The sequence below is a fragment of the Xyrauchen texanus genome, chromosome 20 (assembly GCF_025860055.1).
Source record: "Xyrauchen texanus isolate HMW12.3.18 chromosome 20, RBS_HiC_50CHRs, whole genome shotgun sequence".
Classification (NCBI taxonomy): Eukaryota; Metazoa; Chordata; class Actinopteri; order Cypriniformes; family Catostomidae; genus Xyrauchen; species Xyrauchen texanus.
In genome coordinates this window covers 12,112,979-12,138,402 of record NC_068295.1, presented here as the reverse complement: position 1 = coordinate 12,138,402, position 25,424 = coordinate 12,112,979, and the positions used below count along the sequence as shown (strand labels likewise).

Sequence of the window (25,424 nt, the reverse complement as noted above, 5' to 3'; positions counted from 1 at the left end):
TTGTCCAGAATTGATCAGGCATGTCTCCCTCAGTGGATTGCTGAGCCGGAACTCTATGAGCTCGCTCGATTTCCAGTATATGGCCTGTTATGTCGAACAGACTCGGAAAGAGTCCGTCCAGAAATTCCACCATATTCTGACCCGCTGCTCACTTAATAATTCCAATAATTCTGACGTTGTTTCACCGGTTACGATTCTCATGGTCTTCTAACTTTTCCCAAATGTGTTCCAAGTCCACCTTGGTTGCTAGTGGTTTAGCAGTTAATTCCCTCTACGATGACTCCAGATAATATATCCGTTTCTCAGCATTCACCACTCTTGTAACCACCTCAGTGAATGAGTCCGCAACGAACTTGGTCAGGATTGCCGACATGTTCATCAGTTGATGCCGAATCTCTTTCACCTCACTGGCCAAATTGAGACCCGGGCTTTCGGCCTGCTGCTCGGGGCTTCAGCTTGAGCATGTAAGTGCCTTTTAATGTCTCCAGAGCTCAAGGATTTTGAATTCTTTGACATATTGTCTTCCTAGAACAGCTAAGAATCAGGGTATATCGAATCTCACCGGTTTATGACATAAAAAGTATTAAAACCAGCAAAGTGCACATAGCTCACCGTTCACAAGTCCGAACCTCGCATGGCACCACACAACTCCCTATATTAATTTTAACAATTATTTTAATTAGTATTAAAGGAAATATTAAGAATGGAAACAGGAAACATTATGGGGAAAAGTGGGACTAAAGTGGGAATTGAATCCCTGTTGTCCGCATAAAAACAAAGCTGAATTACACCATCTTTTCACACTGCACCATTGCAGCAACTGTAAAGGGTGCAGTTTGTCTTCAATTTCTGTGTTTCCACCAAATATTTTGAGTGCAAATAGCAGCACCTGTGTGGCAGGTGCTATATACACATATTGTAAGAAAATTGCTTTCTTATTTAAGAATGTGTAATCTGCTATTGCCCATTTACATTGTGGCATTGATAAAAGTATCTTTATCTAGATTTTGTGATGCCTTATATGCAGGGTTGGGAGAATTACTTTTGAAATGTATTCCACTACAGACTACAGAATACATGCTGAAAAATGTAATTTGTAATGTATTCTGTTAGATTACTCAAGATCAGTAATGTATTCTAAATACTTTGGATTACTTCTAGAAATTATGATCCAACGTGAAATTTCTTGTTAAAAAATATGATCGTGCCTGGTAACGTGTATGTAAAATGGCTAGAAATAGCATTTTAACTTAGTGTAAATATGACAAGTTACACAAGGTTTATTTCTATTTCTTCTGCTCAAACTTCAAACTTATTTCTCTGTCTGCTCGTATGAATTCAACACATCATAAGAAAGTGTTTCACCGCTGTTCAAATGCACTTTGTATCGCATCATTTATAAATGCTTTCCACCTGAAAGGACTAAATATTAAATGAAACAAATTACATTAACATCCAAAGTAATCTCTTCAGTATCAAAATACTTTTTGAATGTAACTGTATTCTAAATACCAATTATTTAAATTGTAACTGTAGTGGAATAAAGTTACTTATATTTTGTAATTTAAATACGTAATCCTGTTACATGTATTCCGTTACACCCCGGACCTGCTTATATGCCATTAATGCCTGTGTACATATACAAATTGACAAAACAGACAAATAGTCACTGTATATGTAAATATATTAATGAATATGATACAGATACATTCTCGTTTCATGCTTTGTGATAAAATAACGAAAAAGTAATATCATAATTCTGAAGACACAACTGATGGTCTAACGCTAACAGATAAGAATTCAGTTTCATAGTATTAATGACATTTGTACTAAAAGTGTGTTAAGGAATAGGTTACCTAGCACACTGGGTCAGTTAATTGGAGGATACTGAATAAAGAACATCGCTGGTTGTAAATGGATGAATGAACTTAACAACACTGCACTCGTCAAAGGAAACAACTGCGCTTGAAAATTCCGTGAATGTGAATGACGACCTCTACTGGTATTTCTTTCCCGTATAAATATGTATCTGTGAATGTGTGTAAAAGGCTTTTTACCTTAAGAGGCTTGAAAATACTTATTTTATTTACCTTATTTTCTGGCACTATTAAATACAGGAATACAATGTTAAAGTGTGGTTGTTGTCCTGTCTTTTTGGCTTAGAGACTACTGACTTTCGTCGGTATCAAACCACATTCCTGTTTTATGATGAAAACAAATAGATCTACAGAAGATCTAAATGTGCAGACCAGTCACGCAGAGCCTCACATGCCTTCTTATTAACTTGTTGACCTTTCAAGGGGCTTTTTGAGACCTTGTTGTTTACAGATCCCATGGACTGAGCTCTTGAGTAATCAAACTTTCGCACAGATGTCACTAAACATCACAGATTATAATGGCTACGCAATCATGACCGAGTATTAAAGCCAATACTTAGCTACTTATTTACAGCAAACAACATTCCTAATTGCCCAACAATCATAAAATATAAATACAGTTTGAGATGTTGAAATAAAACTACAGAATACGATTTCTTGTCTTTTGTTAGGTGTCAATTGTGCCATATCGAGAAACGAATTTATTAATCCTACCATGGAACAGGTTTTGAAAATTAATATTAATGACCCCTGCCATTCAATTGAAAGGGAACCAAGAATCGTCAGCAAACCCTTATCAATATTCATGTTCGAAACATTCCGATAGGAATGTGACGAAAGCGACGTCAGCAAAACCGTACTGATTTTCATAAGCAAATCTTGTGAATTTAGAAAACGTACAGTGCATATACAAAAAAAATAAATAAATAAATAAATAAATATATATATATATATATATATATATATATATATATATATATATATATATATATATATATATATATATATATATATATATATATATATATATATATAGGCTACTTATACAGCATAAAAAACAAGTGAACACAACTCAACAAAAATAAATAAATAAAATTGAAAATATAAAAAACACAAATAAATAATTACACCTTTAGATAACCCATATGTTTGCAATAAGTCAATACTTATTTTCAATAAAAAATACGTTTTGTTCGCTTCTTGTTTGAAGTAGAACCCAGGGAGTCAAAAAAATTATAATTTTAAATCATTACAGAAAGCCTTTTATAAAGTTGGGTTTGGAATCTTGCATTTCTGGATATAAAATTTTCCACAAAGGGTTTAAAGTTCGCTCACCCAAAAATGAAAATTCTCTCATCATTTACTCACCCTTATGCCACCCTAGATATGTATGACTTTCTTTCTTCTGCTGAACACAATCGAAGATTTTTAGGAGAATATCTCAGCTCTGTAGGTCCATGAAATAAAAGTTAGAAAGCACATAAAGGCAGCATAAAAGTTATCCATATGACTTCAGTGGTTAAATCCAAACCTTCAGAAGCGAGCTGATAGGGGTGGGTGAGAAACAGATCAATATTTCAGTCCTTTTTTACTATAAATTGTCCTCCATGCCCAGTAGATGGTGAGATGCACAAAGAATGTGAATCACAGAAAGAAAAGTAGAATGTGAAAGTTAAAGTGGAGATTTATTGTAAAAAAGGACTTAAATATTGATCTGTTGCTCACCCACACCTATCATATAGCATCTGAAGACATATATTAAATCACTTTTAATACTAATATATTTTTATGCTACATGTATATGCTTTTTGGACCTTCAAAGATCTAACAACCATTCACTTGCATTGTGTGGACCTACAGACCTGAGATATTTTTCTAAAAATCGTTTTTTGTGTTCAACAGAAGAAAGAAAGTCATACCCATCTAGAATGGCATGAGGGTGAGTACATGATGAGAGAATTTTCAAAAATTTAAAGTTTGTTCTTTGAAAAATCAAAAAAGAAAAAAAAAACACGTTTTTAAAACTAATTTGCATAAACATGATTTATTTAATATACATGAGCTTTGACGTCTCCATAGTAGGTCTGTAGGATTTGTTATTTGACGGTGGTGACAAGTTTTAAAACGCTGTTCCTGGATCTGTGCTTATGCACCATATACCCGGTTATGTTAGTTTCTGTATTTTGTATTGTTTATATGGAAATAAAAAAATGTGCATCATGTGGTGTGCGCTCACGCGGTCAGGTGGAAGTGACGCACTGTGTGAGGAGGGTGGAGTGTGTGTTTGAATGAAACGGATACATGAAGCGCTCGTACAGAAATACGATGCATAACAACAAGCTGTTCTCCTTAAAAGAAGTGCACATTTTCCTCAAGCGTTCAGAATCGAAAAGAACTTACAACAAGAAGATATCAGTGCTCTATTATGGTTTTGACATTTACGATATTTCTGTATAATTTATAATATTCTTGTCTCTTAATTCTCATTTTAGAAGCTCTTCTCTATTTGGAATATTTGCTTTTGTTTGTTTTTCATGACCGTCTCTAATGTAATCGAAGTGGAGGGGCCACATTTGGGGGAGTGTAATATGAAAAAGGAGGCATCCGAATTATTAGGGTTTGTTCCTCAAAAAGATATTGTTTACAACGAGCTTCTGCCTTACCAGGACAAATTAGACGAAGAGTCTAATGAAATCTTGGCACAGATCAAAGGAAACCTCAGCCGAGCCGTCCAGCTCAGGGAGGTATGGCCAGGTGTCTTATTCTGGACGAGGAAACTTTCCACGTAAGTATTTAGGAGGCATTAACGCGTCCAACATTATACACTCACCCGGAAATGATGTGTACCAAAAAAAAAGTGTTTTTTTGTGTTCCTAGATTGTGTGTAAAGTCACACGCTTAAATGCTCTGTTTCGTTTTAACATAATACACCAAACATATTATGTTCCTATTTAAAGTCAATGTGAGTGGAAACACTGAATTACCCCTTTGTATTTAGACTAGGTTAAAATAACTACATTGCGTTTTAAATAGTGCGCTAATCAAAGTCATTAACGGCGCAATTTGTTTCACTGTGTCATTTATTTTCAACTATGTGTCGTTGTTCAAACAAAGAAAAACTATTGGGTGTTCGCTTTTAGAATGATACACGAGATTTTAACCTGGGGTTATCCACTATCTTTTTTGTGTATAGTTGTTAAAGGGACAGTTCACCTAAAAATGAAAATTCTGTCATTTACTCACCCTCATGCCATCCCAGATGCGTATTAGTTTTTTCTTTTGCTGAACACAAATAAAGATTATTAAAAGAAAACCAGTCCATTCAATGCAAGTGAATGGTGACCAAAACCTTAAAGCTCCAACATCGCATAAAGTAAACAATAAGACTCCAGTGGTTTAAAACATATCTTCATAAGCGATTTGATAGGTGTGGGTGAAAAACATATCAATGTTTCATTCCTTTTTTTTACCGTAAATCTCCACTTTCACTTTAAGATTCTGAAAGTGAAAGGGGAGATTTATAGTAAAAGATTATTTAAATATTGATCTGTTTCTCACCCAAAGTGATTGCATCGCTTCAGATGAAACATATTAAACCGCTGGAGTCCTGTGTATTATTTTTAATGCTGCCTTTATGTGATTTTTGAAACTTGAAAGGTCTGGTCACCATTCACTTGCATTGTATGGACCCAGAGAGCTGAGATATTCTTCTAAAAATCTTTGTGTTCAGCAAAAGAAAGAAAGTCATACACATCTGAGATGGCAGGAGGGTGAGCAAATGATGAGAGAATTTTCATATTTGGTGAACTATTCCTTTAATAAATTATTACAGATTAGTGGCATAAATAAATTTTACCTTGACAACAACGTGATGTTTTGTTTTTTAACCCATGTGTGTTATAAAATATGCATTCATTGATGTAAGCTCTCATTGTGAGAGAAATTGACTGGATTGTAACAAGACATATTTGTTCAGTGATTGCAAAATGACTTGTCATGTTTTCCACACTCAATGCTATTTTAAGAGCACAACAAGCACAAACTGTTACTGATCAGATGACGTGTGACTCTGTGAGATGCAATACAGGGCTCTGTAAACAGTAAACAAACATGCACAGCAATACTCTACTGTATGCCATTCCAGCCACATGGGTAAAACAAGACACTTTGCATTCTTCCTTAGAAAGTGATTAATCGAATTTGTGGATTACATCACTTAACATCACAATCACTCTCGATGAATGTTTCCTTTGTAAATCCAGCATTCAATCCATTCCCATGTTTGTAAATGTCATGGCCTCAGTGCTGGCTGTGGTCTATGTATCTGTGCAAAGGTTAAGTGTTTAGGAAAGTGCTTTCTTCATCAATGCCATTCCAGAGAACATCCCAAAAACACACACTTGAAAGCCACAAGCATTGCCAGCCCGAGCACTGAAATTATGGTGTCTAGGTCTGACCTTGATTATGCTATTGTGTCAGGTTAGCCATAATAGCAATTTCCTTTTAATTGGAAAGCAAGCTTCAACAGCTAAATCTTGTAATTAAAATGATTTACTTAAAGTTATCACATGTTGCTTTTATGTATATACCTTTCAACATATGTCACAATAGTAAGTAAATAATCCAAAGCTTTCTTTTATTCATCAGTAAACTTGATGAATAAGAATTGAACTACCTATTTGTTTTTACACCATGTGCCTCGCCATCAAATCCGTCAATGGCGGTAAAGTGGGATACACAAAGTTTAAATGAAGGTTTTATCATTTAAATACTAAAACCTCTGCAATACTTCCTTGTCTTTCAGGTACATGAGATTATATGGGAGGAAATTCAGCAAAAAGGACCATGTGCTCTTGGTCAAGCTGCTGTACGAGCTGGTCACCATCCCCAAACTGGAGGTCAGCATGATGCAGAGCTTCACCCGTCTCCTCATCAACCTGCTGAAGTAAGATTGAATTCTTGGGCACACTTGAGTCCCCTGGGGATGACATCAAGACATGTCATTTTTATTTGTATAGGGCTTTTCACAACCCATGTAGTTTCAAAGCAGCTATACAGAAAATTAACCTATAATGTCTGTAGTCTTAATGTCCTCATTGTGTGGTTTGATGAAAAATGTGGTTGTAGATTATGCCCTATTATTTAGTATTTAGACCCCCAGTGAGCAAGTTTAACCTTGGGGGAAACCATGCTCACTGTGGGGGCCAGTTCCTCTCTGGTTAAACAGCATTAATATAATGCCAATGTTAGTCATCTATGTGTAGTACAAGTCATGATATAAATTAGTAAACTGAGTAAATGTTAGTGGACAGTGTTTAAACAAAATCAGAGATTATGTCACTAGTGTGGAGTATTTCTGTAGTAATATGAAAATTATTTAGCCATGCCTATAGATGTGACAAAATATTATATTATTATTCTGTCATTACAAAACGGACGGTTACGGTCATGGATGTTGATTAACTTTTAATGTTGTGTACTACAGTAAATTAGTCATGACTATATTCACATTATACTGTAGCATGATTAAAATCATGTAAATTGTTTTGTCTTCCAGGAAGAAGGAGCTACTTTCAAGAGATGATTTGGAATTGCCATGGCGACCCCTGTATGAGTTGCAGGACAGGATCTTGTACTCAAAGAATTGGTTTCCCAGGTATGTGCATTTCCTATTTACAGTAAACCATTCTTTATTTAACTTTATTAAAAAGTGAATTAAAGCAGCAATATTTTAACTTAAAGGGTTAGTTCACTCAAAAATGAAAATTCTCTCATGATTTACTTACCTTTAAGCCATTCCAGATGTGTTAGACTTTCCTTCTTCAGCAGAACTGAAGTAAAAAAAATTGTAAGCACATTTCAGCTCTTTTTGTCCATACAATGCAAGTAAACGAGTGCCATTAGACTGCTGGCCATTTGATGGTCCAAAAGGCATATTTAGGCAGCATAAAAGTAATCGACACAACTCTAGTCGATGAATTAATGTCTTCTGCAGCAAACCGATATGTTGGTGTAAGAAACAAATCGATAATTAAAACGTTTTATAATTTAAATCGTTGCTTCTGGCCTGTGCTGGATTCTGTTTGAAATGAACTAACTCTCACATTACATTCGTTCCTCTGTTGTATACAAAGCTGTCAAACATCACCTGTTTGTTTAAGTCAAGTCACTTTTATTTGTATAGTGTCTTTCACATCACACATCTTTTCAAAGCAGCTTTACAGAAGATCAGGCATAAACAGAAGATAGGACTGTAATATCTATAATGTGTTAGAGTCATCATTGTGTAGTTTGATCAAATACGATTGTGAATTGTGTTTAAAAATAAGTACTTAACTAATAATTGTGTTTATAATTAATAAATTATCAACAAGATATTATAAATAAATACAAAATACAAAACTACCCAATTGATTTGTTAACTGCATCTGTATTTCTACTGTATAAAACAGGCTTACCAGCAACACATGTGTTAGTCACATGCGGTCACCTTAATAACTTCCATTCCAACTGATTGCCTGTCACAAGTAGCATGCTCTGTCCTCTTAGTTCTTTGAACTGGTGGTGTTGATGTTGAGCATTACATAAAGAAATGTAGGCTTAGCAGAGAGGAAGTGCTGATTGTGCCTGTGTTTTCTTTCCTCTCATGTTCAGTTCTCTGCGACCACGTTCTTCCACTAAGTACATAATCGTTAAACTTGCTCAGAGATGGTAAGGAGCATGCTACTTTATGTCAATATATTGAAATGTGTACTCAGTAAATTTTTGGTTTATATTTGTTTGGCTCTTTTCGTCTTGGTGGTGTTTGACTTTATACTGACACCTACTGATGTGAATGCACAAAGTTTTTGATTATTAGGTGCTGCCACTTCACATTGAAGTTATCTGTTTGTCTTTTGTTTGTTCCTTGTCATCCGTCTATATTTTCCTGTCTATATTTTGTTTTTATTAATTAATACATTATACATTTATATAATATATTATGTTAATGCATTGTAAATTAAATGAATACATTAAAGGAATGGTTCACCCAAAATTAAAAAGTCTCTCTTTATTTACTCACCTTCATGCCATCCAAGATGTATATGACTCTTTTGCAGAACTTAAACGAAGATTTTTAGAAGAATATCTCAGGTAAGTATAGCTCAGGTTACTACAATGCAAGTGAATGGTGGCCAAAACTTTGAAGCTCCAAAAAGGCAGCATAAAAGTAATCCTTTCAACTCAAGTGGTTTAATCCATGTCTTTTGATGTGATTTTATTGATTTTGGATGAGAACAGACCAAAATATATTATTATATATATATATATATTTCACTATACATCTTGACATCAGCAATCTCCTTGGCAATCATGATTTCAAACTTGATTACACAAGCACTAGAAAGTGTAATCGAGCTTGAAAACATGATTGTGCTTAGAGACTGCAATACAAGATGTAACATGGAAAAAGAGTTGCATTTTGGTCTGCGATCCAAAACCAATTGGATAGCTTTGGAAGACATGGTTTAAACCACTGGAGTCTTATGAAATACTTTTATACTGCCTTTATTTGCTTTTTGGAGCATCACAATTATGGTCATCATTCACTTGCATTGTTTGGACCAACAAAGCTGAGATATTAAAAAAATCTCCATTTGTGTTCTACAGAACAGAAAGAAAGTCACATATCTGGGATGGCATGAGGGTGAGTAAATGATGAGAACATTTTCAATTTTGGGTGAACTATCCATTTAATACTTAAACAGATGTACGTATAGGTAGCTAGCTTCCTTTTACTGCTAAAGCTTCTGTGACGTCACAAACAAATGACAAAAATTCTGAGTTACAAACTTCCAATTACGAGTTCAACAAAGATGTGTTTTGAACTTAATTGAACTTAAATCGATCAGCCACAACATTAAAACCACCTGCCTTATAATGTGTAGGTCCACCTCGTGCCAGGCTAAACAGCACCAACCCGCATCTCACAATAGCATTCAGAGATACTATTCTTCTCACAACAAGTGTACAGAGCGGTTTTCTGAGTTACTGTAGACTTTGTCAGTTCAAACCAGTCTGGCCATTCTTTGTTGACCTCGCTCATCAACAAGATGTTTCCATCCACAGAACTGCCGCTCACTGGATGTTTTTTGTTTTTGGTACCATTCAGACTAAATTGTAGAGACTGCTGTGTGTGAAAATCCCAAGAGATCAGCAGTTACAGAAATACTCAAACCAGCCTGTCTGGTACCAACAATCATGCAATGGTCAAAATCACTGAGATCACATTTTCCTCCATCCATTCCACATGGTTGATGTGAACATTAACTGAAGCTCGTGGCCTGTATCTGCATGATTATATGCACTGCACTGCTGCCACACGATTGGCTGATTAGATAATCGCATTGATGATTGTTGGTGCCAGACATCTATGCAGAATAAATTGCCTTTTAATTAGGCTACGGATATGACTGTATGCCATTTAAACATATTTATCCAGAGAGATGTTAATTTATTTTTTAATAAAATATTTTTTAATGCATAAAAATAACTGAATGCACTTTTAACAAATAAGATGCACAGGCTGTTGGACATAAACTGTGAAACCCAATGCTGTTGTGGCTCGCTTCTGTCTGCTCTCACACCATTCAATAACACGCAAACACCTTGTATTGTACATTGGTCTTGAGTGCTCAGTCTGGTTGTAGCATCTGTTTCCACCCTGCTCCTAAGTGTAGACATCTGATACTCCAGAGTCTTTGCTGGATTCCACTACATGGGCTGCAGCAGTGAATCCCTGCTGAGGGTCACATTCTTTCCTTTTTCTGAGTCTAGAGGTAAAAGATTTCTTTGGCCCGTTTGAAATCAATGACAATCTGATTCAGAGGCCCTGTATGGGTGTCAAATATCTGCAGTTTTTGGTGGCACTTATTTACATTTGTTTGCTGTGTGATTTTTGGTGGGTTTCATGTGAATATGATTTGATGAATTAACCCCTGCACTTTAGATGCCGTAAAAGAGTGTTGATAAAACTTAAAAAGAACATTGTTGACCTGCTTCTAACCAGCATTTAGGTCACAGATTGGCAGTCAGAACCCAAAATGTCCATCCTTGCACAGCTATGATCGAAGATAACAAACCCAAAAAATTTAAAACTCAATTTCCCAAGGATTCCTCTGCCACTGGTCTCACCAGTACTTCCCCTTATGATGGACATTAAGATGGGTTTATAAAAAGAGAGATTTGTAATGCATGAATTGGTCTATCTAACAGCACTAGTATATTGGTATTCGTAGAATCGTTTGCATGGAATTTGAAACTGCTATTGTATTAAACGCTAGTCACTTTAAAGTGTCTTTTCCATTTTCAGCTCAGTGGAAGCAGTTCTAAAGGCCTTAATCAAGAGCTGCAGGCCGTAAGTACATTCTTCTGTTTCATTTTGATATGCCAGACACATATCTTAATGTAGAATTTTACAAATTTACTAGATACTAGATTACTAAACTGATTATTAGTTTACAGCAATATAACAAATTATTTCAAATCCATGGTTACTGTAACCAACACGCTCTGAGTATCGCACACTTTTCTTTATTAGTTGATCTCGATATGAGATTTAAGGGGTCATATACATTTTTTCCCCCTGGGGATCTCTAATATTTTAATGTAATGGCTAAAGTGTGTTTTTTTTTTTTTTTTTCGACCACACCCTTTTTCGACCTATAGAATTAACATAGTTTAGTGGCTGTGCCTTTAAGACTCCTATGTAAATGTTTTCATCTGCCTGACATCAGAAAGTTGCTGAAGTACAGAACAAGCTATTTTGCTGCTTAGTTTCAAAATTAGTTTTTCCAATTTTGAGTTTGGAAGTATGTTTTCATAGTACAATGAACACTGTTATAGGGATAGTTCACCCAAAAATTATGCCATCTTAGATGTGTATGACTTTCTTTCTTCTGCTGAACACAAACAAAGATTTATAGAAGAATATTTCAGCTCTGTAGGTCCTCACAATGCAAGTCAATGGATGCCAAAATGTTGGAGCTCCAAAAGCACATAAATGTAGCAAAAGTAATCTAAAAGTCTCCAGTGATTAAATCCATATCTTCAGAAGAAATATTATATGTGTGAGTGAGAAACACAGTGGTTCCTGTTCCTAGAGGCCCCCCAACACTGCACATTTTGTATATCTCCCTTTTTTGACACACCCAATTCAGGTCTTGGAGACTCCATTAAAGATCTGATAAGTTGAATCAGGTGTGTTTGATTAGGGAGATATCCAAAATGCGTAGTGTTGGGGGGCCTCCTGGAACAGGGTTGCGAACCACTGCTAAATTCTTCTTCCTGCCCAGTAGGTGGCGATATGCACACAAAAATGCAAATTTCCAAAAACAAGCAAGAATGTGAAAAGTGGAGATTTGAATGATAAAGAATAACGTTTTTTTAAGTCCTTTTTTACTAGAAATCTCCACATTCACTTGAACTCTTTGTTTTTGGCAATTCGTATTCTTCGTGCATATCGCCATCTACTAAGCAAAGATAAATATTTCTAGTAAAAATAACTTAAATATTGTTTCTCTCCCACACTCATATTGCTTCTGAAGACATGGATTTAACCACAGGAGTCTTATGGATTACTTTTATGCTGCTTTCATGTCCTTTTGGGGCTTCAAACATTTGGTACCCATTCACTTGCATTGTGAGGACCTGCAGAGCTGAATTATGCTTCTAAAATTATTTGTGTTTAGCAGAAGAAAGTAAGTCATACACACCTGGGATGACACATGTGTGAGTAATTGAGAGAATTTACATTTTTGGGTGAACTATCCCTTTAAACTCTCAAAAGATCAGAAGTCAAATTTGATTCTTTATTAAATGAACCCTTACATTTATTTTGCACATTTTCAATTATATTTTTAATTTTCATGATGTTTCATTACTTAAACAAGCATGCTTTGATTTTTAAATTACATCATGTCAGATATTGCCAGTTTCACTAGTCACAGCAAAGGGTGAAATAAACCCTAAACAGTTTTAAGTAGGTTAATCAACATTGTGTTGCACCATCACAATGGTATACATAAACACTTGTGTGTTCCCTATAACTCTTGAGTTTGTCTGAGGCTTTTAATCCTATTAAAAATTATAATTTGGATTTGTGGGAGTTTCCTGTCTCTGGAAGACAGACCCAGGACCAGTGCCATCACTACCTGCATGAGGTCAGAGAGGACTGTAATGTCCTCCAGCATTAGATTAGTGTAAATGGGATAAAATTGTGCAATACTGCGATATTTTTCCTCTATGGTGTTTTTTATTTCTAAGATAAATGGAAAGAGATTGCCAAAGACATTCTATATGGTGTAATGGCTTTGTTTCCTCTTTAAAACAGTCATTTTGAAAGACACTCCAGCAGCCATGTGGAAGTTATCTTGGGTGAGTCCATGTGAGGTTGCATGCCAAAAGCTTCTCTTGGGCTCATCTGGGATTAAAGAAAAGGTTATCATGTGTCTTGTCAGTGAAATCCATACTCTCAGAATGTGTAATTAAGATACTATTTTCAGATTGATAATGGGCTGCCCAGTAGATGATTGACTGAAACCACTGTGTGTTGTGAATATCTGTTTATTTTTGGGAGTCTCTATGTGGCTTAGACTGACGGACTGTAATACTTTTACAAAAGCAAATTAACTAGTTATCCAGTTAATCAATTTGTTGATGCAGCTTACAGTTTCACAGGGTTTTCAGCTACAAGTCAGTCTATGGTACGTCCTTATTTAAATAGCCAAGTTTGTGTGTGTCTGTTTGCACAGATATTTCCCAGAATCAGCAACACAGGAGATGCTGGATGAGTGGAAACCGCTGATGTGTCCATTTAATGTCACCATGCAGAGGGCAATGGGATACTTTGAGCTCTTCCTGCCCACCACTCTCCCCCCAGAGCTGCATGAAAAGGGCTTCAAGTGAGCACTGCATGAACCACATGCATACTGTGTTACCTCTCACAGTCACTCCCATTCATCTGTCGACTTGAATTAACTTTTCACAAAATAAACATTTAAAAATGTTCATTTTATCATTAGGATTTAATCATTTTAGATTTTTAAAAAGTACAAATTCCATGTATTTTAATAAATATGACATATTGGAATTGCATATATTATATTGCATAGATACTGTGTGTTTTATGACGTTTATTGTTTACATGCATAATTTGTACTATTTACAAGTATTTTCATTGATATGTTGAACAAGAGCTAAAATGGTACTCTCAGTTCAACCAGTGAGAGCGTATTAACAAGAGAGAACGTGCATGTTTGATTACAATTAAAGTAATAGTTCACCCAAAACTGAAAAATCTCTCATCATTTACTCACCTTCATGCCATCCCAGATGTGTATGACTTTCTTTCTTCTGAACACAAGAATGGTGAATGGTGACCATACCTTTAAAAAAGAACCAAAAAGCATATAAAATCAGCATGTAATCCATATGACTACAGTGGTTAAATCCACATCTTTAGAAGTGATATGATAGGTGTGGGTGAGAAACAGATCAGTATTTAAGTCCTTTTTTTACCATAATTTTCCACTTTCACATTCTTCTTTTGTTTTTGACGATTCACATTTTTCATGCATATTGCCGCCTACTGGGAAGGAAGGACAATTTATAGTAAAAAAGGACTTAAATATCTATCTGTTTCTTACCCACACCTATCATATCACTTCTAAAATAGTGGAAACTTTTACTCTCAGCAGTGAAAAGATCTCATAGAGTAAAATATTGATATCGAGATTCTTCATTTGAACAATGCGATAAAATGAAATCAATATTTTTACCCATCCCTTATTTTATTTTTATTTTAAGCCATAATTGTGATTTTTGTTAGGTTCAACATAGCAAAATCCAATTATTTTTATGTACCTTTTGAACCTGCTTGGGAAATCACTGAAATAGCCTATATCATGAAAAAAATCTTTATAACAGATATGAGGGACAATCATGATATATAGTCATATAGAATGATAAAATAATGCATATGTTTGAAGTTACATTTTGATAGGAGTATAATATAGTGATAAAATACAGACATTCAGAATATAAACTAAAGACCACAAACAATTTCCCTCTCTGTATAATAATAACAAACAATACAGGATATCTGATTTACTTTGTTTGACATAATCTCATATTTCTCTTAAAACTTTCAAAATAGAGGATATAAAAGTTTGATGGGGATTGTTCATAAAAATCAGCAATGTACCTGACATATATTGCATTATATGAGTTCATGGTCTTCTTGGAACTTTCCGTCACATACGTTTTGCTGTGTTTGTGTTTCTACAGACTTTGGTTTGATGATTTGATAAGCCTGTGGGTGTCTGTGCAGAATCTTCCAAGCTGGGAAGTGGTGAGTACAACTGATTTTGTCACTGTCAACTTTGAATTCCATGGATTTCTGCCCAACTCACTGATGTCACTATTTCAGTTTTAACCCTCTTTTATCTGTTCCAGCATCTTGTCAATCTTTTTGCACGACTGGCGAATGACAACATTGGTTACATAGATTGGGACCCGTATATACCCAAGGTAAGATGGTCATATGTTTAATACTTGCTGTGAAGGGAAAATATTAGTAGACTTTTTGTTTCTGTTCAGACTCTCATATGCACTGCTGGCTCTTCAGTCTAGATCTGATTTAGTGTTTGAAGGAGCAATGGTACTTTGTATAGCTTTCTTATTGTGATATTCAAATACGTTTCTTTTCCCCTCTCTCCCCAGATCTTCACTAGGATCCTGAGAAGTCTTAATCTTCCTGTGGGATCTAGCCAGATGCTGGTGTCCAGATATCTGACAAATGCTTATGACATTAGTCATGTGGTTATCTGGATATCTGCTTTGCTGGTCAGTGTAAAATTTCAGCACCTTCCTTTGAACATTGTGCTTTTAATTGCTATTAAAATATCTTTAGTTCTGTGACAAAACCAATTATTTAATGAATTTGCAAGTGTTTAACATTCCATTTCTATTCTGGTTGGTAAGCAGAAATTTTATGTGTGTTTAATTGTCTCATGTGCTGTGATCTTGGCTCAAGTATGAATGTTTGTGTATTTTAGGGAGGGCCTAGTAAGCAGACCCAGACCCAGCTCAGTGGCCTTTTCAACAGTATCGCCTCGTTTTTCCACCCCTCTAACCACGGCCGATGGCTGGTGAGTTACACAACAGAGAACTATAAAAAATAATTGTAGTGTTGTGGAATCAATGCAAAGCGAAGTGTAGCTATTTAGAGTTGCTAAACAACATTGCAATTAGAATTTAACTGAACTGCTAATTTACAGCAGCTTCGAAAGTGGCATATATTGCAGCATTCACGTCCTCTCAGAATTACTGTAATTACGAGATGGCAATTTGGAGATTCTACATGAAGCTCTTATTTTTTAGATGGCAAATCATAATGGCAAAAGAGATCCTTGTGTTGCTTTATTGTTGATGACAGTAAAATATTGAATCATTATTCTCTACTAATTAATTGACCTCTATATAAAGAATGTGCTCCAGGTAGCACTGGTTATAATAAAATTGCATGTATAACAAATATGTTTCAAGGTGAAGTGCTGTAGAAGGCCTACTTGTAGTTGTCAATGAACAATAAACTGGGATAGTAGAGTGTATTTTGACATAAAAAATATTACATCACCTTTAACTACCTTTAAATATTGAGGCCACTGCCTTACTTGTTCTTGTTTTCAAGAGTTTACTTGAAATTACAAGTTCTACGAAGACATGAGTGGTTTTTATTAGTCGTAATGTAGTAAATATGTTAATTCCGACTTGCCTTGAAGTTTCACTTTTGTTTTAAGCTCAAGTGTTACATGTTGCTAAGCTGTTATTGCACTGATGCCAGACTTCTCGTTAATTTGTTAGGAAATATCTTGTGTTTTCTTTTGCATCCAAGTTCGAAATTAAAAAGAGAAAATAATGAAATGAGTGCCTTTTATTTGTAATGTATGTAATTAACTAGATTATTCTTATATCAAATGGATGTATACCATTTTAGTCACTGAAACTCCTGCAAAAATAACTATATTGGGATATATACCATTCCGTGGTAATTGATTTTGTTCACACACCCCACCTACACATCAAAATGTAAGCATAAGATTTGACCAAGGTAAGAGGAGAAAAATGCTTGTGGAATATGCTGGAAAAGGATGCAAAACAAAAGATAATTGTGTGTTAGCCAACAGTCATTGATTTTATAGAACAAATATTGTTTTACAACATAATGATGTTAAACTGTTGAATATGAATATGTCAAAGTGATTTTTCATATAATTATTTTCCACTGGTCTTCAGTTACTATCTAGATTATCTCCCAAAATGTTTTAAAAGCCTCAGACATGAGACCCTGCATCTGTGTCTGTTTGAAACACAGCGCTGTTATCAACAATGCATGCCATTCTTTTTCAGATACATCATCTAACAGACCACAGGACAGCTTGTGTTTTTCATGGAAACGTGTTTTCATTGTCTCAGGGAGACATTAGTATCTGTTTTGAATATCAAGGCCCTGCGAAAGATTGTCCTTGTGTTGTTGTCATATTGTTGTGTCGACATTTTGTGCCCCCTCTCCGCCTACGGTTGATGAGATGTCATGGAACATCTGATTTGTTTTAAGAAGCCTACAGAAAGTGTTCTTCCTTTGATGCAGATGAATTGTATGGTTTGTGGTAGGCATCACAAGGTACAGAAAGTTTTATGGGATGAAGGAATGTGTCAATGGTCAACACACTGTCTCCTATGGAGATGGATTTGTTAAACAGGAAACTGAAAGTTGGAACAGTCTACAGAAGTCCTTCCTATTTTCTGTGCCTTTGATCAAATGGCATTTGTAATGGAGTTTTGACAATAAAAGCTCTGTAGAACAACAATTTATTATAACCCATCCACAAAATAATGTTTGCTTTTATTACTTGCAGGCCTTAATGACTCATTTGTCTCCTTAGAAAAATAAATCCTACATTTACTGACCCATTACCTATGTGCATGCAGAACGTTTGCTCAATCAGTCTGTTTCCCAGTTGTAATAATATCATTGTGGTTGGAGCCATGACAGAGCAACAAATGAAAATAAATAGATTGTTGAATTTTTTTATTGCAAGAAAAAATTATTTCCATAATATCTATCAGTTACAGACCTTTACTCCAAATCGATTTTACGGTTTTAAACGATTTTACTCCATCTCCAGATGAAACTCATGAAGCTCATTCAGCGTTTGCCTGCCAGCGTGGTAAGACGTCTACATCGTGAACGTTACCAGACACCGTCGTGGCTGAGTCCTGTTCCCAAGAGTCACCACCTGAGCGAACAGGACATCACTGACTTTGTGGAGAGCATGAAGCAGCCTGTCTTGCTGGCCATGTTTAGCAAAACTGGCAGTCTGGATGCTGCCCAAGCACTGCAGAACCTCGCACTGCTCAGACCTGAGTTGGTCATTCCACCAGTGCTTGAGAAGTAAGCGTTTGAGTGTTTATGAGATGTTGATGTGTTCATTGCTGAAAAAAACCCAGATTTAAACCAGCCTAAGATGATTGCTGGTCTTAGTTGGTTTAGATTAATCACAAGAAAGCTGGTCAACTGGTTTCCATACCTGACCAGCTGAAAACCCCAAAACCTAATTAAAACCAGCTAACAGACCAGCCTGACCAGGCTGTGAGACCAACTAAGACAAGCAAACCAGCTTAGGCTGGTTTAATCTGTTTTCTTTTTTTCAGCAAGTTTTTGAGTAAAGAATTTTGAAAGCAAATTCATTTTAAGAAAAAGTTTTGAGTTGTTCTAGATATGTGCCATCCTTAATCTTTATTAAACCCAATATTAGATTTTACAAATGAGTTTTATTTGGGGCTAAATTGGATTTGAACGGAGTCCCATACCTCATGGCATTACTCTTTTATCCTGTCTCATTTTAAGGACATATCCCGCCATGGAGACCCTAACTGAGCCTCACCAGCTGACCGCCACTTTAAGCTGTATGATCGCTGTGGCGCAGAGCCTGGTGACCGGGGGACAGAGGTTCCCAGAGGGCCCCACACACATGCTGCCTCTTCTCATGAGAGCCTTGCCTGGGGTCGATCCCAACGACTTCAGAAAATGCATGGTGAGTTTTACAAGATAACAAGATAATGGGCAAATAATATAATTTCAGTTAGGTAAAACTATGTAGATAAAAATTAATGAAAGTTTAGACTTTAATAAAGTCTTTTAGTCTCCTGTAATCTTAATTTTGTTTGTCATTTTTATTTGAAAGATTATTATATAAGCTATATTTTGTGTCTTGTTTAGTGGTTAGTGTTTTAAAAGCAAGTATGCACTTTTGGCACAAGTTATGCTTTTTGGCACCAGTTTTATATACATTTTATATACGGAGTACTGTATGCTCCAGTAAATCAGGGTGGTAGTGAGGACAGTATACCACAACAACATATGATCTCAAAGATGTCTGCATGTTCTCGATTTGTACTATTTCTTTCAGATAACATTCCAGTTAATAGCAACTTATGTTACTCTTGTGCCATTGGTGGACTGTTCTGCTGCTGTTCAGGGAAGAGATGACCTCACACAGGTGAGAGCCTGATGTCCAACTGTCATCTTTGTGTATGCAGTATATTTATTTATGTATGACTCTGTTCATTGATTTTCTGTTCTCTCTGTTTTTTTTCTTTGCAGGTGGAAAAAGAGCTGTGTTTAGCCTCAGCAGAGTTTGAGGATTTTGTTCTTCAATTTATTGATAGGTACAGAGCTCCGTGTCACATTGTCATATGTTGTATTTTAATACGTTCTTATACGTTGTATGCATTTGTATCTGCGTGTGTATCTCTTTCCCATTCTCCTTATGTTTTTTGTGTAGGTGTTTTGCACTGATTGACAGCAGTACTCTGGAACAGACCCGGGAGGAGATGGAGACAGAGAAAATGACTCATCTTGAGAGTCTGGTTGAGTTGGGCCTGTCCTCAACTTTCTGTACCCTCCTAACACAATGCTCTATGGAAATATTCCAGGTTAACACACACACACACACATACACTTGCACACAAGCAGACACACATTTTCCATACCTAAACTATGCTTCATAGAATTAAAGCCATCATCATAACACACATTTCCATAGTGCTATGACTATATTGTTACACCTGAATATATGTCCATCATTTCCACAGGTGGCTCTGGAAAAGATCTTCAACTTTGCCACTACAAATATTTTTGAGACTCATGTGGCTGGACGCATGGTGGCAGACATGTGTCGAGCTGCAGCCAAGGTCAGTGTCCTCAGCTTAACTCATGGACATCCACAGCTGACACTTTTAAAAGTTTGGCTAATCATTGTTTCTTTTATTCTTTTCCTTTCAGTGTCACCCAGCAGAGGCTCTCAAACTCTTTGTGCCTCACTGTTGTAATGCCATATTATACATCACAGCTAGTAAGTTCCACCTGCATGAGTGTGTGTAACTGTTAGTGTATTTGTTGTCCTTTTTGTTAAAGGTTTCTCATTAATGTACCATGCATTCTCAGATGAAGAGGTGTTAAATGATGAGGAGCTGGATAAAGGACTGATGTGGAACCTCCAGCTGTTGTCTGAGGTCAGTTCACCAAATTCTAGAGCTTTAAGCAGTAACCCTCATCAAGAAACACATCTACAATCTACACCTGGAAGTCCAGAAATCTATACCTAGATTTTTTTTTATTCTATACCTATAAATATTGAACACTATTTATATATGTAGAAATGTATATCTGGAAAACTATACCAAGAAATCCAGAAATCTATTTCTAGAAATCCATGAGTCTATAGTATATCTAGATACCTAGAAATGTAGAAGTCTTGTCTAAAACTCTATATGCAGAACTGTAAATCTAAAAATTATTTCCTAGAATATATCTAAATCTATGTTTAATCTATATCTAGAAATTTTGAAATCTAAATCTAGAAATTTAGAACTCTGTATTGAGAAACATTTGTAAAAATCTATACCTATAATTCTTGAACTCAATTCCTAGAAATCTATTTCTAGATATTTTGCAGTCTATACCTTGTCTAGAAATCTGTAAGTATACATGTAAATCTAGAAATCATCTATACCTAAACATCTAAAACTCTGTATCTAGAAACATATGTGTAGAATTCTATATTTAGAAATATGTACATAAAAATTCAGATATCAATATATAGAAATCTATTCTTGAAAATCTAGATATCTACAGTTGCAATCGAAATTATTCAACCCCCCTGACCAGCAATACATTCTGGTGATGTGAATTAAAACACAACTGAATCACATCAACTAAAGTTTTTAATAGACATTTGAGTAATTTTGAGAACAAAGATTTCAGTTTGCCCAATTTCTAAAATAAAAAATAACTAATTCTCTCCACAAATGTCATGTCAAAAATATTCAACCCCCAAAGTCAATAATTTGTGGAGCATACTTTATCCTCAAAAACAGCAAATAAATGTATCAGGTAAATGTTCTCAGGCTTCAGACACCTCTCTATTAGAATTTTTACTAATTTCTGATTAGCAAAATCTTCCAGCTCATTGACATTCTTTGGTTTCTGTGCTGCCACTGCTTCCTTGAAATCCCAGCAAAGGTTTGCATTGGGATTTTAATGATGGACTGAAAGGGCGATTTAAGTACATTCCACAACATGTCCCTGAACCAGATTTTGGACAACTTTGATGTGTCCTTGGTGTTATTGTCTTGCTGGAAAGTCCAGTGATCACCGAGCTTCAATTTACATACTGAAGGCATCACATTTTTCATGCCAAAATGGCCTGATACCTGAAAGCATCCATGGTGTCAGTCACATAGTCAGGATAGCTGTTTCCTGCAGCCGCAAAACACCTCCATGCTTGACTATGGGGATGGTATTGTTCTTGTCATCACCTTGTCATCTTTCTCCAGATGTACTGCTTACCCATGTGTCTAAAACTAATTTTTAGTTTAGTGTCATACGTCTATAGGGCAGTGGTGGCTCTGTGGTTAAGGCTCTGGGTTACTGACCAGAAGGTTGGGGGTTGAAGCCCCAGCACCACCAAGATGCCACTGTTGGGCCCTTGAGCAAGGCCCTTAACCCTATCTGCTCCAGGGGCGCCGTACCATGGCTGACCCTGCACTCTGACCCCAGCTTAGCTGGGATATGTGAAAACTAATAAATTTCATTGTATATATGCAAAAGAACTGTGTGTATAATGTGTGACCAAAATAAAGGATTCTATTCTATTCTATAAAACCTTCTTCCAGGACTCCACTGACCTTTCCTAGTTACTTTTTGAATATTCAGTCAACTGGAGTCATCGTTTCCCTTGAAGTTTTCCTTTCTTCCACTCATCAAGAAGTTTGCTGTTGTACCTTATTTAAAAAAGAAATTATGAATGGTCCTGCCAACTTTGTCGTTTGGAAATTGAAGTGCCTTAGAAATGTCCTTTTAGCCATGGTCTTTTCTTTTTAATGAAATAATCTCCTCTATTAGCTTTTGAGACAGCTTATTTTTATTGCATGTTTTTGCATAGAAATAAATTTTTGCTTACAACGTTAAACTTAAATTTTAAAACTTAAATTAGTGCCATTGCAGATTAATGACTTGATTTTGTTTTAAATCAATGACTTGTGTAGCCTTACCTATTTAAGAAACAGCCCCATGCAATAGGGGTTGAATAATTATGACATGGCTGTATTTGAAAAAAAAATCCTACTATTTAGAAATATTAGGTTATATATTCAGACTATGACTTTGAATGTGTCACTCAACTGATAAAGTTTAAAATTCTGGGTCATCAACAAAGCTTACCTTTTGAAAATACTTACTCTCTTGGGGTGGGGGGGGTTGAATAATTTAGCATTTTTACAGTCACAATCGCAACTGTACATGCAGAAAGTAAATCTAGACATTTTTAAATCTATATCAAGAAATTTTGAAATCTAAACCTAGTTCTAATCTAGAAAAATATATGTAGAATTCTATATCTAGAAATTTATATCTTTTTTTTGCAATCTATATCTACATATCAATATTTAGATATCTAGAACACTAGACTAGAAATCTGTAGGCAGACAGGTAAATCTAGAAATAATTTCCTATAAATTGATCTATGTTAGATTTATATCTACACATCAATTTCTAGAAATCTGTACATAGAAATCCAGAAATCTATATATAGTAATCTATTCCTGAATTTTTAGATATCTTTTGTAGAACTCTAGTCTAAAAATGTACATGTAGAAAGTCTATCTAGAAAGTCTATATCGAGAAATTTTGAAATCTAAACCTAGTAATCTAGATCTGTTATCTAGAAACGCATACGGTGTGTAGAATTCAAAATCTAAAAATCTATACATTTCTAGGAATCATATACAATTTCTAGGAAATATATATTTACATATTTTGCTGTATATACCTATATATCAATATCTAGAAATCTAGAACTGTGGTTTATAAATCTATGTTGATATGTATATCTGGAAATAATTTATTGGATACTTTTGAAATCTATTGCTTTAAAATCTGTTCCAAGAAATCTAGAACTCATTATCTTGAAATCTAATAAACTGTATCCAGAAATCCACAGTTCTTCTCCCTCTGCACACTTTGTTTTCTATAGGTGACCCGTGTGGGTGGTGATAAGCTATTAATCTACAGTTCTCAGTTGGTTCAGATACTACAGTTAACTCTGCATCTGAAAAGTAAGCAGGGCTACAGTCTGGCCTGTAAGCTACTCCATCACATCCTGCGCTCCATCTCCCTCATCTACCCCACTGATTACTGCAGTGTGCCTGGTGGCTTCCAGCAGCCCACTGACAAATACCTGCCAATCAAGGTCAGTCTCCAGTTGAAAATGAGACCATCGATTCAGCCATTGACCCTCTCATAGTGACACATGCCTCAGCTGTGCTCAGAATAAGATATGAAATATGATACTGAATGGGAATCAAAACTTTAATGCTGTATATACTTACTGTAATGCTTTTGACTATTAATAGTCAGAATACACGGAGTACTCCAGTGTATTTTAAATCATGTCTTTTAATTTGTATTGCCCGCTGCAATGTGGTCAACCAATAGAATGACAAATTGTTGCAATATATCCAGTGGCATAAAAATCAAGTTTGTTAATATTCAGAGTCTGGGCTGCAGAGCCTTCAGCCTGGTTACTGACATTCTTTTGGTCACACTACTCCTCTTGGAAACGACATTTTAATCAAGAGATTTTAGGCCCCTTGTACACCTGGTGTTAACACATGGCTGTACTGTATATGGCCACATCACATTTGTAGTGTGAGAGCTAATGCATCCTGATCCAACCCATACTACATCAGAAGGACCGCCTGCTAATGTGACAGATAATAATTGTCAAAACAAAGGTTTTTAACATTTCTTTGTGACACACGTTAATAATACCAGGAAAAACTGTCAGTCTGTATTGGCTGACCAGTCTAGAACAATATACGTGAATGGTATGTTGTCACTAGAAAAACAATGTTATTTTGGGACTAAATAAAGCTTGAATGTATACTTAAAAATGGCAAATAAATTTGAAGGTTTGGCTTAGTCTATAATCATTTTAATTACATGCTTTATTATAAGAATTAATCTTAAAATGTAATCTCAATTATTAATTACTTAAAAGGGAAGCCCCCACTAGAATATATTGCATTGTGTGTGCATATACTGTGGAGCGGTAGTGTAACCTGGCGACCCGAGTGCGATTCCCGCGTTATTACGCTGCTAATTTGAAATTTGCTCTGCTTGATAGTATTGTATTTGTTTGGAAAAACACTAAGCAATACACAACCAAGAAAATGCATATCCCTGCATCACAAAGAATTTCTGAACACCTTTTTATTTCCTTCTCTGAACTTTATTTATCGAAACTTGTTTAAAAAATAAAGAGAGATATACAAATATCAAAGAAGATTAAAAACATTTTATAATCTTGTAGTTTGTGCTGAAATTACTTCTTAAGATGATTTTCCTTACCGCTCCCTTTGCCATATACACTAGGGATTTGTTAGGCACAATTGTTTTTATTAAATCTTCTTTGTAACAATGTGTATTATGAACTGTGCTATACAAATAACTTGAATTGTATTCTGTATTTGAGACTAGATATTACAGTATCTGCCCAAATAAAGTTAATAACCATTTGTGAAATAAATCCTGTCATGGAAACTGATGTTCTACTGATTTTCCTCTCTCTCTTTCTGGTCTCTCCTGATCAGGACTGGGGTCGGCCAGGAGACCTGTGGAACCTGGACATCCAATGGCACGTGCCTAACATAGAGGAGACAGAGTTTGTCTTCTACCTGCTGGATCTGCTGCTGAAGCCTGAACTCCAGCGGCTGCAGAGACACACGCAGGGAGTGCAGGACATCAGCAGGTCAGACACAAAACACAAGGATCTGAGATCTTTTTGTTTCTTTCATAGACGTGGAAATATCATTTGATTTGATTGATCCACAAAGGAACTTTCAGGAATAAGAGAACAAAAACAACAATATGAGGACAGCTAA

The 25,424-nt window shown here is 35.6% G+C and overlaps 1 protein-coding gene across 3 annotated transcripts in view; it reads left to right on the top strand.

Moving 5' to 3' along the window:
* Positions 1 to 4,202: 4,202 nt before the first annotated feature.
* The window catches only part of LOC127660676 (proteasome activator complex subunit 4A-like), a 42,933-nt gene continuing 21,711 nt past the window's right edge, over positions 4,203 to 25,424 (top strand). Inside the window, exons 1-20 of one of the 3 annotated variants that reach the window (XM_052151034.1) lie at positions 4,203 to 4,662; positions 6,682 to 6,822; positions 7,435 to 7,533; positions 8,532 to 8,588; positions 11,230 to 11,274; positions 13,670 to 13,819; positions 15,204 to 15,267; positions 15,372 to 15,446; positions 15,639 to 15,761; positions 15,974 to 16,066; positions 18,107 to 18,372; positions 18,829 to 19,015; positions 19,391 to 19,480; positions 19,585 to 19,649; positions 19,766 to 19,916; positions 20,076 to 20,174; positions 20,266 to 20,335; positions 20,428 to 20,495; positions 23,516 to 23,731; positions 25,134 to 25,291. In XM_052151034.1, the coding sequence (XP_052006994.1) occupies positions 4,412 to 4,662; positions 6,682 to 6,822; positions 7,435 to 7,533; positions 8,532 to 8,588; positions 11,230 to 11,274; positions 13,670 to 13,819; positions 15,204 to 15,267; positions 15,372 to 15,446; positions 15,639 to 15,761; positions 15,974 to 16,066; positions 18,107 to 18,372; positions 18,829 to 19,015; positions 19,391 to 19,480; positions 19,585 to 19,649; positions 19,766 to 19,916; positions 20,076 to 20,174; positions 20,266 to 20,335; positions 20,428 to 20,495; positions 23,516 to 23,731; positions 25,134 to 25,291 (2,468 nt within the window). In that variant the 5' untranslated portion in view covers positions 4,203 to 4,411. Of the gene's footprint in view, positions 4,663 to 6,681; positions 6,823 to 7,434; positions 7,534 to 8,531; positions 8,589 to 11,229; positions 11,275 to 13,248; positions 13,293 to 13,669; positions 13,820 to 15,203; positions 15,268 to 15,371; positions 15,447 to 15,638; positions 15,762 to 15,973; positions 16,067 to 18,106; positions 18,373 to 18,828; positions 19,016 to 19,390; positions 19,481 to 19,584; positions 19,650 to 19,765; positions 19,917 to 20,075; positions 20,175 to 20,265; positions 20,336 to 20,427; positions 20,496 to 23,515; positions 23,732 to 25,133; positions 25,292 to 25,424 lie in introns of those variants that run through there. The other 2 variants (XM_052151035.1, XM_052151036.1) reach the window with 2 other exon arrangements.